Source organism: Passer montanus, unplaced genomic scaffold (assembly GCF_014805655.1).
Source record: "Passer montanus isolate IOZ18808 unplaced genomic scaffold, ASM1480565v1 scaffold9, whole genome shotgun sequence".
NCBI lineage: Eukaryota > Metazoa > Chordata > Aves > Passeriformes > Passeridae > Passer > Passer montanus.
This window is the reverse complement of record NW_024374367.1, coordinates 15,015,263-15,031,363: the sequence shown is the minus strand read 5'-3', so window position 1 is coordinate 15,031,363 and position 16,101 is coordinate 15,015,263. Positions and strand designations below refer to the sequence as shown.

The window sequence follows — 16,101 nt, the reverse complement described above, 5'->3', positions numbered from 1 at the left end:
CTGAGAGAGTTAAATGTGAGGGATGATGCCTCACTGAGGATTTATAGGAGTTCAAGCTACTTTCTAGAGCATTTAATTTGTTTTTGAAGCTTCTGTGACCTCAGATTTAATCAAGACATTTAGTGAGTTCATCACAGAAAGCTGCAGAGTCGTGTTCAGTGTTGTTTGCTGGCCATAATTAGGATTTCTTCTGATTGTTTTTCGGGACACACTATGGAGTCCAACAGGACAATTTGATTGAGATCTCTCAGGTTGTTTTCGATTTTCATGTTCTTCTGCTCCCAAAGAGGAGAAAATTAAACAAAAGAGTGAAAGGTGCAGATGGAGGAAAACTTAGTTCAAGGAACGTGGAATTTCACTCTGTTTGCAGCACAGGGAGGGGAAAACATCAGCAGAGTTATTTATCTAGTGGGGATTTTTTTAAATTTCTTTTGATCTGATTTTTCACTTTTTGACCAAGCAGCTACCCCATCACTTCCCAGGCTTTGCCAGAGGCTGCCTGCCTTCATCCCAGTGCCTGTGGGAAGCTGCTGGGAGGCTGGAAAAGGAGGATCCTTCCCACAGCACTCACTTTCTACTCTCTGAAATGACCTGCACTCACCCTTTGCAACTTGTCTGGCATTAACTGCTCTGGAAATGTGTATTCTCTGCTCTCACTGGAGTGCTGCAGAATTAAAGGGCTCATCTCCTTTAACGCATAATAGGATATGTCTTGTCAGCACAGTGTTCCAGAATGGAAAACATGTAAACAAAAGTAGGAAAAATGTAAATGCAGAAAATGGCCAAGCAGATTAGTGTGTTAAGCACCTCCTGTACAATGGAGATAAGAGGGTTATGCAGACTTCTAAACATCTTTACAACACGCCTCTTAAACTGTTTATTTTTACAAATTGTTCCCTATAACACAGAAAACTTGCTGTATATCTTACAGGCTGTTTGCTCTCCACATCCAGGGTGAAATCCAGGCTCGACCAAAGCCGGTGACCAAAAGCCTTTGGATTTCAGCAGGGCTGTGGTTTCACCCACAGATTTATCCCCGTTGGAGTTGGCTGAGCTCAGAATTACCTCCCATGTGATGACCAGCTCGGAGCGGCTCCCTCCTCCTCCGCCGATGTTCGTGGGTGCCACCACAGGAACTGGAGAAGAAAAGGAGTTGGTGTTTGCAGCTGGTCCCCCAAGGCTCAGTCCTGAGGCCAGCCCTCTTTAATGTCTTTATGGCTGATCTGGACCTCAGGAAGTCCAGAGCTGGCACCAGTTTGGAGCTGCTGGAGGGCTCTGCAGAGGGATCTGGGCAGGCTGGATCCATGGGCTGGGGCCAGCAGTGTGAAATAGAACCTAATACACCACCAAGGTGTATTAGGTTCTATTTTGTCAGGCCAGGGTTTTATGAGCCTTCAAAAGGGAACCTAATACACCCAAGGATAGCTTAGCTATTACCTTTGGAGGCAAATAATGAGCAGGATGGCTTCTGCTGCAGTGTTAGAAACAAAAAGTTTTAATAAAAGGCAAAATAACAAACAGAAAATCCGAGCCAGGTACAGTGGTTTGCCCCTGGTAGAAACACCTTCACAAAAGCAGTTTAGTTCTTTTGTCCTCCTCTTTTTCTACCTTATGGCCCAGGTGGGACTTTTTGGCTTCTATCCAATTAGGTGACCCCAAGGTTTTAGGGAAGTCTCTGGGGCCCTATAAGGTGGCTTTTCACCTGATCATTGGGAGAAACTTCTGGGCTTCTTTCCTTTTTTGGGGGACAAAGGCTAGCTTTGCCACTCTGTCATTAGGGGACACTCTCCTACATTCCTACAAAGGTGAAGTGCAGGGTCCTGCTCCTGGGTCACAACAGCCCCATGGAGCACTCCAGGATGAGGGAAGAGTGGCTGGAAAGTGGCCCAGCACAAAAGGATCTGGGTGTGCTGGTGACAGCAGCTGAAGATGAGGCCGGGTGTGCCCAGGTGAGGAGGAAGGCCAAGGTCACCTGGCCTGGATCAGCAGCCAGGGCAGTGATTGTCCCTCTGCACTGGGCACTGCAGAGGCCACACCTCGAGTGCTGTGACCAGCTCTGGACAAAGCTGTGGTCAGCCAAAGTTTGGACTCAGTGATACTGGAGGCCTTTCCAAGGGGGTGAGCAGAGCATTTCCTACCTTACCTGCAGCCATTCCTGTCAACAGTGGAACAGGGATTACATTGTACAGCAGCCCATTTAAAATGAACTGAGATGATGTTTACACGTTTTCTAAGGCTGAAGCCATAGATGAATTTGATACATGAGTACCCTGGTTCAAAAAATTAATTAAAGAACTGGGAGCATCAAGTATCTGACATTATTATGCCTCATCAACTAATTGGCAAAATGATGTTCCATTCAGACTGTAGCTGCAACACTACTGATTTACTAATTATGCATTTGTTCAGTAAACATGTTGTTGGAGCAATATATTAATTTTTTAATTGGTTGTATGTTTTTCTTAACAAATTCAAAACTCACAAGTTGCTTTTCTCCTTCTCCCAAGACTGTAAATGTCCAAGAGTTGGTTGATGAGAGTTGGATTTCTCCAGCATTCCACAGGTGTGGGGCACCAGAGGTGGAGGAGTGAGATCAGGGAGCTTTGTTGAGGCTGAAGGGGCTCGTGTTGGAGAGGCAAAGACAATATCAGCATTTCCTGCCTCTTGCTTTTTATTTCTTCTTTAAATTCCCTTCCAACCCAAACCATTCTATGGTTCCATGATGTCATGTTCTTTTTCAGCTGCTGGAGAAGTGTAGGAGAAGAGGACATCCCTGGAAGGGGCAGACACAGGAACCCCCTACAGGACATTTGGTGGTGCCATCTCCAAACCCTGTCTTCAGAAATTTCAGGATTGTTTTGTCATTGTCTTCATTCAGTTCTCACTTTCTGAAAAGCTGATATGCAGGGTGAGAAATAGGAGGGATGTTTACATCTCAGAAGCCTTTTTTTTCAGAGATTTTGGGCAAGTTTTGCCATATCTACTTGTCCTTCCCATTGACAAATGCATTAACCCAGCTCCAAGGTGGCAATAAAAGCAACAGTGCTTAAAGTTCACAGAAACTGATGCCAGCCCATAATATAATTTATATGTAATTAAATATATGTTTTATATATAATTTCCGGATTCTAGTCTATGTATAAATAAATATCTGATTTCATCCTCTAGAAATGGGAGGAATTTCAGAATAATTTTGCTGTGCAGCCTTAAGAGTGATCTAAGAGCAAACAGCCTGAGTTCTTCTGGAGGGTTTCACAGAGCTGTTCATTTTTGTCACTCACAATCAATGTCTCTGGGCACACCAGAGGCAAACAATCTCAGACTGACAAGAACTGCATGGAAAAAGCAAAACAAACTTTCAAGCCTGGTGTTTCACTCTTTCATGAACCAAGTGATGCTCAATTAGCTCATGTGTTAAATGTGTTTGGTACTTGCTGCATTTGCATGGGGAGAATTTTGTGCTGCGGCTCAGCAGAGCCTCAACTGGGTCAGAGTTGAGAAACAGATGAAAATTTACAGCTGAGTGCACCAACAGAGGCTCAATTAATTCTCAGCTCCATTTTAATGAAATGAACAGTGGCTCATTTGCATTCACAAATCTACTAATGCTCAGATTTTAGCTGGCAAAAAAGTTATTACAACAGCAGAGCTCAAATTCACCCTTTCCTGGCCATGTATTTACTGTCCACACTGCCTTGCTGATTTCAGGTTCCTATTCTGATTAAAAAATTAAGGAAGCTGATATTGTCCCACTGCATGACAGCATTTGGAGACAGGGATTTACAGCAGTGAAGGAGTTAAGCAGCTAAAACCTGAAGTGAGACTTTCTGTCTCTTTTGTTAAACTTCAGACAGAGCTACACTGTACAGAAATAATCTTCCTTCTGTTATTGCCATGATAAATAACAATAATTTTATTGTTTCTTTCTCCTCGTTGCCCCAGTCTTGTGAATCCTTCTAATAAATAAATAAATAAATAAATAAAAGCTTTAAAAGATGAAAGCTTTCACTGCCTGTCTAGTTTTGAATATCCCACTTTACACAGCCCCACGGTGGGAACAGCAACAAAAACCTTCTCAAAATTAATTTGGTCTTTGTGATCAATCATATTATGGAGAATATTCATTTGAGATACTCTGCTGGGAAATTTTAAAAATCTGACTTCCTCTGGAAGGTGTTGGGGTTGGAACTAGATAGTATTTAAGATCCCTACCAATCCAAACCATTCTGGGATTCTATTCCCAGAAAAAAATGGATTCCACATTCTAAAAGAAATATGGTTTCTTCTGTATAATGTACAATGCTGCATTTTGAGTTCTGTCCTGAAATGCAGCTTGCCAAACTTTGGAGCTTGGCAAATGAGATAAACAGAGAAGAGAAAGTGGATTGTAAAACCTGCTTCCATTTTACTGCTTTCCATCCCATAACACACTGATTTTATAGGTGGGAGACAGATGACAAAAAGGGGGCTGGGAGGAACATAAAACAACCCAAAGGTTTGGGCTGCAAATAAATTGTACAAAACTGAGCAGGTCAAAGAACTGACAGTGTTGGTCACCCAAGAATGAGGCAGCTTCCCCTGAGGTGCCAAGTCTCAGAAGATAAATGAGTAAAGGTCAGACAGACAGACAGAAAGGATTCCACTCTGGAGTCAGTAGAAGCTGTGGGTTTCACCGGGCTTTGGATGCTGTCATTTATTTCCTCGAATATCCAGAGTTAAAATTATCCTGCTCCTCCTGATCCTCAAACATCATGGTATCAAACATCTCTGCAGCCAAGGGACACTCAGAGAGTGGAGTTGTAATTTCATGTGCAAGTCCCTGAGCTGGGTAAAAACTTGGATTTAACTGGGAGAACAAAAAATTGTTCTGCCCAATTGCTTGAGCTAAAGGTTGGTTAGGACACATCAAAGGGAGGAACATAGGCTAACTCCAGCATTTATCACGGAATGCCAGGATGGTCTGGGTTGGAAGGGACCTTAAAGCCCATCCAGTCCTACCACCTTCCACTGTCCTGATGCCTTGTGCAGGCTGCCCTAGAACAGAGGCTGGGCAGAGTTCCAGAATAAAGCAGGGATTCCTTCCAAGGATCTCCTCCATGGATCCACCTTGAGCAGCACCAGAGCCCAGCCAGGGCTGCACCCAAAATGAACCCAAATGGTCACAAAATGGACAACCAGTCACAACCAGGCTCACTTTGATCAGCTCTGCTCCATTTGCATATTGGAGTTCATTGTCCAATTACAGCTTTTGGTTATGCAGTCCCATCCTGCTTGTTTTTCTCTCTTCAGCCCACGTTGTTTGTTGCTGTTGAAATCTGGATATTTTGTCCTTGGTCCTCAGCTGGAGAAGGAATTATTTTTTCTCCCTGCTCTGTGCAGAGAGCTCACCATCCCTTAATGTGAAGCTCAGACCCAGACACTAAAGCAGCACAGAATGTGAAAAATAGAAAAGCTAAACCTAAGGCATCGCTCCCAGGCTGCTCCAAGTCTCTCCAGTAACAGGTTCTTGTGGAACACGTTGTATCCCTGCCCATGGAATTGGGTAAATAACCCTGTAGGAATGACTGGCTCTGCTGCAGTGAAATTCCCACAGTTGAGAGCTGGAAAAGCCTGGCAGAAAGCAGGCCCTTACCTGCTGCTTTGGTTTTCAGGAGAGCCGACGGCCTGCTGGGCTCCCCGATCCCAACGCTGTTGCTGGCGACCACGCGGAACTCGTACTCAACCCAGGGGCTTAAATCCACCACGGTGGCCTTGTGAGTCCTGCCATTAATGACCTCGGGAGCTGAAGGCAAACATGACACCAACAATGAGTTTTTGAAGCAATTAATGGTACATGCTAAATAAAAGTTCCAAGTCAAGTCGCGAATTGCTCACCTGTGGCCACTGCCTGCCATCCCACCGAGAAGGGAGTCCTGGTCTGGACACTGTAGATCTGCACTGGGCTGTTGTTTTCTGCTCCAGGCTTCCAGGATAACCCAGCAGTTGTGCTAGAAACATGTTCAACTTTAACATCTTCTGGTGGACCTGGAGGGCCTGACACGATCAGCATTTTAAGAGGAAGGTATTGGGAAGAGAAGATTCACTGCTGGAATGGGTTGGGCAACTCTTATTTTCTCAAGTCAGAGGAATTATTCATGAAGCTGCAGTGTCATAAAAGCTGCACAATCCCTAAATGATAGCTCCATGCCTGGATTACATTTTTATGAGTCAAGAAAATTAATGTCTTGATGTCGCTAACATGAAAACTACAAACAAAGGAATGATTTCTTTTTTGTGTCTGACAAAGAAAGGCACCCAGTGTTGTCTTCTGTTGAACCATTGAACAGTCTGAGAATTCCTACTGAATTCAATCAAAACTGAGGTTCAGAAGGAATATTTCTCCTAGGGTTTACAGACCTGCTCCCATGACAGCTTTTCCTCACTGCTGGCGATAATAAGCTCAGTTAGAAAATAATATTTCATATTATCTCCAAATAGGGGAAAGGAATGAGGTATTTTGATTTTCCCAGCCTGCACAGTGACCCAGAGATGCCTGAAGGAAATAACAACACTGCTGAAATTAGAGGATTTCCCTCCAATCTGTGTGGCCCAAAATTTTTGCCAAAGACACCAGGGCGGAACTGCAGAGGTTCCCCTGGATTGGCTGAACAGCAGGATCACGCTGGCCACAATTTTGGGGCCAAGATTAAAAGAAAGAGAACATTTCACTATTGAAATGTGGAATTGACGTCCTAGGAATCATCTAAACAACAGCTGATGTTAAGATTTCCTAATTCCTCTAGAAAATATTTGTGTCTCCCTTACAGACATACCTCTCACAATTATATCTGCTGTTGCAGACTGACTGTCTAAAGAAGTTTGCACCATGCACACATATTTCCCAGAATGATGCAGCTGAATATTTCTTATCATCAAATCCCCAGCAGATTCCTGGAGAGATACCAAAAAAAAATAAAAAAGTAAACTAATCACTCACAACATGCTTTCCATACTGGGCATTTTTATAAATTGCTCAATATTAATACAAAATTCAGCTTTTAAATTAAAATATTCATAGCTATCATCAGTTTCTTTCATGGGGACATTTTTATTATGGCTTCACAAATAACTCAAGCGCCTTTATGAAATTTAGGGAAGAAAAATAAATGTTTGCAGCCCTTGTAAAGAAGCAGTGATTTGCCAGGCATATAAACAGCGAGGGAGGAATTATGATAAACATTCGTGTCGTGTAAAGACTGTGGCAAAGAGTTTCATTAAGGAGTTTGGGAAACTCACTCTTCCAATCCTTTCAAAGTGATGGATTCCTCTGCTTAGATCAATCCTCTGGCCATTGAACGACCACGAGAACCCCACGTCCAGGGAGGGGTCGTGGGACACCTGGCATGGCAGGACAATGCTCTCTCCAACTGTTGCATCTGTGTCAGAGGGGGGGATAGTGATCACAGTCCTTTCTGAGGAGACAAAAAAATTACGTATTTTTAATTAAAGTGCTTATAAAAATAGAAGTTATTGAAAGAGGTTTGTACCATTCGGGAAGTGATTTCAAATTGACCCAAATGTTCTGTGATAAAGGGAATTGTCTCTAATATAGAGATGATTTTAGAACACTCCTATGGCAGTACCACGACCACATTGCGTGCCTGAGAGTGAGCAGATGTGAGAGGAACACCCTAAATTAGTTTATATTTATATTAGGAACACCCTAAATTATACTACTTCATAAAGCCCATAATCAATAATTATTATTTCAGTCAAAATGTACAGACTTCTCTTAAAAATGTGCTCATGGTTCTCCAAACTTGAAGAATTCTCCTGGCCAAAAACTGCAGCAAAAGCAAAATTGCTTCTCATCTCCACTTACTTTAGACAACATCCTTAATCTGTATTAATGCCAGTGGTACTTTACTCCACAGCACTACTCAAGTTAAAGCTTCAAAGATGTTCCCAGGCAGGAAAATTATGTATTTGATCATTTTTAACCCATTACATCGAGACCCAAACTTGGCAGCTCTTAGGAAGGGAAGTATCAGCTCGCTGAAGGGGAAACAAATGGGTTTATATGGTTTCACTTTTGTTGATATGACTGGCAGACAGATTAGAGATAACAACCACTTTGTTGTAAGCAATTCCCTTGAATAAAGCTTTTGTGCATGCAAGTGTTATAAAGTGGTGAGAATTTAGACACATGTAGAAAATGAGAGCAGAATCACTTCAACAATATTAATATGATCTGAAAATAATGTGAGAGGAGGAGAAGGAAATGTGCACGAGCTGGGTTAGTTCAATGCTCATCACAGCTTAACTCCAGAATTTAGGTGATTCCTAAATCACAGAGTTCTGGAAAGGTTTGGGTTGGAAAGGACCTTAAGTCCCATCCAGTGCCACCCCTGCCATGGCAAGGACACCTCCCACTGCCCCAGGCTGCTCCAAGCCCTGTCCAACCTGGCCTTGGGCACTGCTGTTATCACAAGAAATCTCCTTTATTATTGGCCTGAAGCTGTTTACCTCCACCAAATAAATCTTGAAAACTGTCCTTTTGGGAATTACACTAGCTTTGGGCATGAGGTGTGTTTTTTAGTAGTGATAACAAAAATAAATGAATTTATTATGGTATTCCCATCCTCTTGCACCTCTTGTTGTATCCTCCTCATCCCCACTAATGCAGAATGTTCACTTGGGTGATATTTTTTACTTCTTTTATGGGCTTGTCTTCAAAACTTCCATCTCAAATACTTTTAAAAGCTTCTTAAAAGCTCTTGGTTCTGCCTTATCCATCTATCTTGCTTAGCAACAGCAAACATGCATTATATGGCAAATCCCATTCCAGAGGAGAAAAGAGGGGAGATGTGAGTGCTGGAGGTGTAATAAAGACTTCTCCCACAAAGAATAAACAACTCAATGAGCAGCAATAAACTTAATTTGCACATTAGCTATGCTTTCCCAAGTTCTGACATTTCAGTTGAAAATAATGCTGAAGCAATGAGGCCTATAATTGAACAGCCCAAACTTCTCCAGAGGGGAAACAAAAACAAATGTTCCCTGCAAACAAGATCATTTTTATACCATGTTGTTACTTGGTGTTTTAATAAACTTCATAAATGCCAAACAAAATAGGAGGTTTTTTTCATGTTTTAATGGGATTTTCCCACATTGCCACAACGTATGGAACATGTGAAAGGGGGAGAACCTTGATGCAGTCAGAGCTGCAGAAACCCTGAAGTTCTTGGTGTTTTTTTTGCTGGCTGTGCTGCAGCCCCATCTCAGGTCACACTTTGAGCTGTATCAGTGCTAATTGCTCTGTCAGAAGGTGAATATTAAAAAGATTTTGGCCAGATGCAAAGTTAAGGAGGAGGTCACACTGCAGGCTGCAGCAACCATTCTGATTCTGCTGAAAAGGAGCATATTAAAATAAAATAGTCACAAAATCAGAGAATCTTGGGGCGGAAGGGTTTTTAAAGCTCATCTCAGTCCACAAAAGAAGGAAATACTGAAATACCTTTCACAATCAGGTTCCCTGAGTTCCTGGCAGTTCCAAACTGGTTTGTGGCTACACAGGTGTAAACCCCAGCATCCACCTTGGAGATGTTGGAGATCCTGAGGCTGCCATCCTCCAGGAACACCACCCTGGGGAAAAACAAACAAAATGGAATCACAGAATCCCAGAGTGGCCTGGGTTGGATGGATCTTAAGGCTCATCCCACCCCTGCCATGGACAGGGACACCTTGCACCATCCCAGGTTGTCCCAAGCTCTGTCCAGCCTGGCCTTGGACACTTCCAGAGAAGGGAAATCCACAACTTTCCTGGGCAACAATAGAAAAATAGAAATAAAAAAGACCTCTGGCAGAAGAATAGTAACAGAAGCAGTGCTACTTTTAATATTTAAACGTTTCCATTATGATTTTTCTCTTCTACAGCAAGCTGAATCTGTGTTAACCAATTTTCACCTCTTCTGCTTTTTAATTTCTATATTAGAAATATTTTACTGGCAAACTGGGGTTGGTCATTCATTTTCCAGGTAACTTTTTACAGCAAAATCTGGAATCTCAAGAAAAAGTCAAAAGACTCAACTTGCTACTAACTTGTGTTCTATTTTACCATGGTTTTGTTGTTTTTTGGAATTTTTTTTACAGATCCCAGTGCTCCTAAGCCAAGCTAAGGTTGTGTGTGAGCCCAGCTGCCCGTGGAGTTCTGTCAGGATTATTAAAAGATATTATCAGACTGGCTGAGATGCTCAAATGCCACCTCACAAGCCAAGGAGCCAAATCAAATCCATCACTGTCCCACAGGGCCCTCAAAGCACCTTGGAGTCACTGAGATATTTGTATCAGTTTGCAGAGAATTGGGGAAATTGCATTTAATGGTAATTTCAGGACCACTCCTGGGTTTTATGGACAAAATTAATTTTTAAGCTTGTTCATATTTTATTTTTTCATGTTATTGAGATGCTTTGGGATGTAAGTCAGGACACGGATTCCTGGAATAAGCTGTCACTGTGCCTGGCACCCTTCTGCTGCCACATACAAGGGCAGGACTTCAGGATTTGGGGGATTTTCTACAGAACACATATCTAGATCACTGTCCCACAGGGCCCTCAAAGCACCTTGGAGTCACTGAGATATTTGTATCAGTTTGCAGAGAATTGGGGAAATTGCATTTAATGGTAATTTCAGGACCACTCCTGGGTTTTATGGACAAAATTAATTTTTAAGCTTGTTCATATTTTATTTTTTCATGTTATTGAGATGCTTTGGGATGTAAGTCAGGACAAGGATTCCTGGGATAAGCTGTCAGTGTGCCTGCCTGCTGTCACATACAAGGGCAGGACTTCAGGATTTTGGGGATTTTCTACAGAACACATATCTAAAAGCAGAGGATTTTCAAATCATAGCTGAATTAGCAATGAACTTTAGCACAGAAAATATTATTCTGTAATATTTTGGGGGTTTTCCCCCACTTCTTCAACATCCACCTGGTAAATGTGGAACTTGAACAATTTTTTTTGTGAGCTTAGAAGAAATTTAAGACATGAAAGTCCTGGAAGTTTCATAAAAATGGGGTCAGGGTCCCTGTGTGCACCTCCTCTTACCACTAAGCTCAGCCCTCAACAGGCATCAGAGGATCTGCACCCAAATGCCACATTTCCTTACTCAAAAAAATTCAGTGTAAGCCACAACTCCACAGGAAGCCAGGCTCCATTCACTCACAGCAGCACTGCATCATTTTTTATATCCCTCATTTAATTGACATTTAACTCTAATACAAGGCTCCTTTCATAAAATAGAAAATATCTAATTCATGCATCACAGCTTGGGTATTTAATATTTATTACTAACAACATAAGATTGGGTGATGTACTGAATTATTAAAGGAAATGAACAATCACAAGAGCAGAAGTTGGAGCTGGCAGCAGCATCAGAACCATTAAACACACCAAAAAAAAAACCCCCATCACAGTGTGTTTCTGTTTCCCATTCTGGCATTTATACATTTGTAACTGCAAGTGGAACACACATCAGACCTTGTCCTGCTCCTGTTACACCCTCCCAGCAGCTCAGCTGGGAAGGAGAAGCACTAAACTTGGATTTCTGGTGATCTTCTGGTTTATATCCCCCTAATTCCACACGTCCCACCCTCATCTGAGCTTTCCCTGCACAAAGATCTGCTCCTGAGCAGGGCAGGGTGGATTTAGGACCAGGACAAGCAGAGATGTCCCCGTGGTGCTGCTGTCACTGGGGTGTGCAGCTGGGAGGGGAAGGGATTTAGGCTTGAGTGAAAAATCTTTGTTTCCTTGGCAATAATCACCAGGTGCTGCAGCAGCTCTGGGTTTGCCACTTGTGGTACAGAGAGGAAATAAGTTCAGGTTTAATAATCCATCATATTGAACAGGAACAGAGCAAAATGGGAGGAAGCAAAGTTCCCTCCTCAACACAGAGATGTGTCAGCTGAGTGGTGTTGTTTGGATAAGGAAGGGTGAATGAAGTTGTGCCAGGGGAGGGTTAGGTTGGATTTTAGGGGAAGGTTCTTCCCCCAGAGGGTGCTGGCACTGCCCAGGCTCCCAAGGGAATGGGCACAGAGGCTGCCAGAGTTCCAGGGGAGTCTGCAAAACCCTCCCAGGGATGGATAGGGTGGGATTTGGGGTGTCTGTTCAGGTCAGGAGCTGGATCTTGGCACCTGGGGCAATTTTTCTGATTCTTGTGGGTCCCTTCCCACTGAGGATATTCCATGATTCTGTGATCCCATGGACTGAGCTGGTGTCACAGCTGTGCATGCACACAGGAGCCCTGGGTCCTCTCCTCACACACCTACGACTGTTCCAAAGGCAGCTTTGAACATGAAGAAACATTTCCAAGTATTCCCCTTCTGCCTCTGCAATATTTTTTGCATTAATGATGCTTTTCTTCCCATCAGCTTGCACCAACCAGCAGAAGAACTGCTGGTGATAAAACAGGGGATGCAATTGAGTGGCTGGGTAACATATGGTGTTCATCAAACAGCATCCAAAGAGATTCCAGTGTGAATCAGCAAATGTTCATAAATTGGGCATCTGAATAATAATTCATAACAAGCCACCTCAGTGTCTTTCTCTCCATCAAATATTGATGACCTGTTACTTTTACTGCAGTCGCACCTAAAAGCTCTTCGGTGAAAATTAAAATGCAGAAGTGGCATAAAGCAAAAGAATTGAAAACGACAATCTCCAGCCCCAAAAGCTTCAATGTAGGTAAATACACAGGAAAAAACAGTCAGTAAAATACAGAATAGCAAAGGGGAGAAGCTTTGGAAGCTCTGTCTTAGCCCCTGTGGATTCTGGTTGCAGCTTTTCCACTGAAGTTTGGTCATGCCTCAGATTTTTCATCCCTGTATTCTTCATGATGAATTGAGACCTTGATAATTCCCATCTCTCTCATTTAGCCACTAAGAGGGGTTTGTACCCACTCAGGAGCTGACAGTGTCACGTTTGATCTGAAGAAATGCTGTTCTGAAACAATATTTCAATGGCTGGGCAGGCTGAGGATGGAATGGCTCTTTTAATGGATAAAAAAAGGAGCTTAGCAGAGAGAAAATCTGCTAAATAAAAGCTCCTGAGTTGTTTGAAACAGGTCACGCTACCTAACAACAATTAGAGCGAGCAGTAAATAAGACACTCAGGCAGAATTTGTGTAAGAGCACAAAGGACTCCAGAATAATTAGTTTAGTGGGGAAGGATTTAAAAAAAAGTGTTTAAAAATGTGAGAAATTTCCAGCTGCCCTGAGGTCTGTGACAGGAGAGGGATGGGAAGACAAAGCACAGCAGAAAATCAAGATGATGCATTTCAAACACGAGAAAAACAACAGCACCCTCTGAAACGCTGCCCCAGGTGCCAAGAGCAGCAAAGTCGCCCTAAACTCCCTCAGAGCCACCACTTTGTGCCCTGGGTGGGTTCAGAGGGGCTGCACTTTGTCCTCTCCCACTTCTCTCCCAAATTAGGGAGCTGTGCTGCAGAAGGCCATGGGAATTGCCTTTAATGGCCTTTGGATCAAGCTCTGACAAATGGTTTCAAAAGAAGCTGTGAAAGGCACGTCTCACCTGCTGAAAGGCTCGCAGGAAACCATTCCTTTTCACAATATTTGAGGCTGTGTGAAGGCTATAGATAATAATTCTTAGCAGCTGCATCACAAGACAAGGTAATTCCAAGTGCTGTGATGAGACAGAAAAGTTTAACTTGTCCAACACAATGCAAGGAGAATATTTTGTCTGTCAGGAAAACTGGACTTCTCTCAATAAGTAAATAAGAGCCTGTCAAAGGCCCAAAAGCACAAGATGTGAAGCAGATCTGATAAATGCAGTGCTGGGAAAGAAGGAGGAGAAGGAAGAACTCAGGGCCCAGCTGAGTTCATAAAGCTCTGAGGCACCAAAGGATTGATTAAGCCCAGCCTAACTCTAGGCTGGCATTAATGATTTACAAAATGCTTAAATCCTAGACTCTTCCTGCTTTCTCCCATGCTCCTGCCTGGTGCTGCCTCTAGGTGAGCAGCTAAATTAAACCAAGCTGCTGTGAGCAAAAGAAGAGATGAAAATCCACTTCTGACAACTCGTGTAAAGTTCCTGCACACCAGGGCGAGTTGGGAATACACAGAAATATTATTCCATATAGAATTGTGGAATGGGTTGGGAGGGACCTTAAAGATCATCCAGATCCATGGGCAGGGACACATTCCACTATCCCAGGCTGCTCCAAGCCCTGTCCAGCCTGGCCTTGGGCACTGCCAGGGATCCAGGGGCAGCCACAGCTGCTCTGGGCACCCTGTGTCAGCACTTTGTCACCAGCAATGTAAAATATTTCTTCCTCATTCCTAATCTAACCTGGCCCTTTTTTTACTTTAAACCCAGCAGACATAAATATTGAAATTCCCCTCTGAGTGACTCCATCAGGAGATGAGATGAGCACCATGTGCAGGGAGGGAAAACAAACATCTTCCCCGGGATCTGCTGGAGTCAGAGCTCCGTGTGATGTTCAAAAAGAAGAGTTTGCAAAGTTTGTGCAGAAGCCAGAGGCTGTGGGGAAGAGGTGAGAGCTCATTAAAATTGTCACACATACTTTTTTAAGTAAAGAACTTGAGAAATCAAGCAGGGATGATAGGTACAGCTTTTAATTAACCAGGCCAAACAAACCATCTCCGAACGTGTTGTCTCGTGTGAACAAAAGATTGTTGATGGCTATTTGCTTTGATCTTAAGAGCATGAAAGAATAATATGTATTTAACAAGGCTGATAGAAGAAATAAAATCTGAGAAAAGAAAGATGTGTCAAGTCATTAGATTTAAAAGTGCAGCAGGGGTAGCTTTGTGCACTGCTGCATTGTTCAGCCAATCTGTTTTTGGGAGAGGGGGATGTTAATTCATGGATATGAAATGCATGGATTCAAACAGCAAAGGCCTTTGAAATCCCCATCAAAATCTTGAGCTGGATCCGTGTAAAACTGGGTGGATTCTGCAGCTTTCAGCACTGCCAGAAGGGCAGCTCTCCCTTCAAGGGTGTAATTCTTTTCCAAATAAAGTAACCCTGGTACTTTGTAAAGATTCCCTCTCCTTGTCTCCTGTCTGCCTCTCACATCTGACACCTCCCAGCGTTATTGAAGCCTCATCACAGCACTGCACTGATAAAAAGAGAGGAATCTGGATCTGATGAAATCAGAGGCAAAGTAATTTTTATTATCTGAGAAATCCTATTTGAAACCATGTCTGCTCAGCCTCCCCTTGCTGCTCAGGAGCAAACCCCCTCTTTATTTCCAGGCTGTGCAAAGATATATTGTTTATAAATTTCTCCAGACGTGCTGCCAGACACTGAGACAATATCTGACTCCTCTAATTTTACCAAGATTGAGGAGCAGGAGAGGCTGCATTAAAAACTACAAAGGGAAGTGAGTGAGGGGCAGAAAGATGAGCACAACTCCCAAACGACTCGGAATTAGCAGTGATTTATGCAGATGGAAATGTGAGTAAAGTTTGGCTGAGTGAATGACTTGTCCCTGCTGCTGACAGCCCTGGTATTTTTGAAAAGGTCCCACTGAATCCCATCTGAGATCTGACTGTCTGTATCATATGTTAATGATCTTTGTACCTGTTTATTCTATTCTGAGCATAATTTGTATGCTAATAGTGTTGCCATTTAATAAACTGCGCTTAAAAGATTTTCCTTATCTGCATGCTGATATAAATGAGCTTCAGGGTTGACTGACAATTAACTGGAAATCAAATAAATGTCATTATAATCTTTTAACTATTTGGATCAAAACAAAATTACACAATCCAGCTGAATAGTCTTATTAAAATATTGTAGAAAATAATATTATTAGAAGTTATTAAACATGATGCTAGAAGTCTTCCATCCTATTTCTTAAAATTCTCCCCTCTTCCTAAAAATAGAATTATTTTTACATCAAACCTCTGCAATTGGGACCACAAATATTTATTTATGTAAATATATACAGCCATCTGAACTGAGCTGTACTCCATCATACAGATTCCAGAGAAAACACAGGATTTTCAGGAGCTGCTACTGCCTTTAACATAAAATAGCAAAAATTGTTTTGCCCGGTCTGTAACGCACTCAAGGATTA

The 16,101-nt window shown here is 42.6% G+C and overlaps 1 protein-coding gene across 3 annotated transcripts in view; it reads right to left on the bottom strand.

Moving 5' to 3' along the window:
- The window catches only part of CNTN6 (contactin 6), a 125,212-nt gene that overhangs the window by 8,861 nt on the left and 100,250 nt on the right, over positions 1-16,101 (bottom strand). For all 3 annotated transcript variants that reach the window (XM_039695527.1, XM_039695528.1, XM_039695529.1), the window contains 6 exons: positions 9,497-9,624; positions 7,276-7,451; positions 6,813-6,930; positions 5,875-6,033; positions 5,633-5,782; positions 1,066-1,136 (listed from right to left, as the gene is read on the bottom strand). In XM_039695527.1, the coding sequence (XP_039551461.1) occupies positions 1,066-1,136; positions 5,633-5,782; positions 5,875-6,033; positions 6,813-6,930; positions 7,276-7,451; positions 9,497-9,624 (802 nt within the window). The remainder of the gene's footprint in view (positions 1-1,065; positions 1,137-5,632; positions 5,783-5,874; positions 6,034-6,812; positions 6,931-7,275; positions 7,452-9,496; positions 9,625-16,101) is intronic.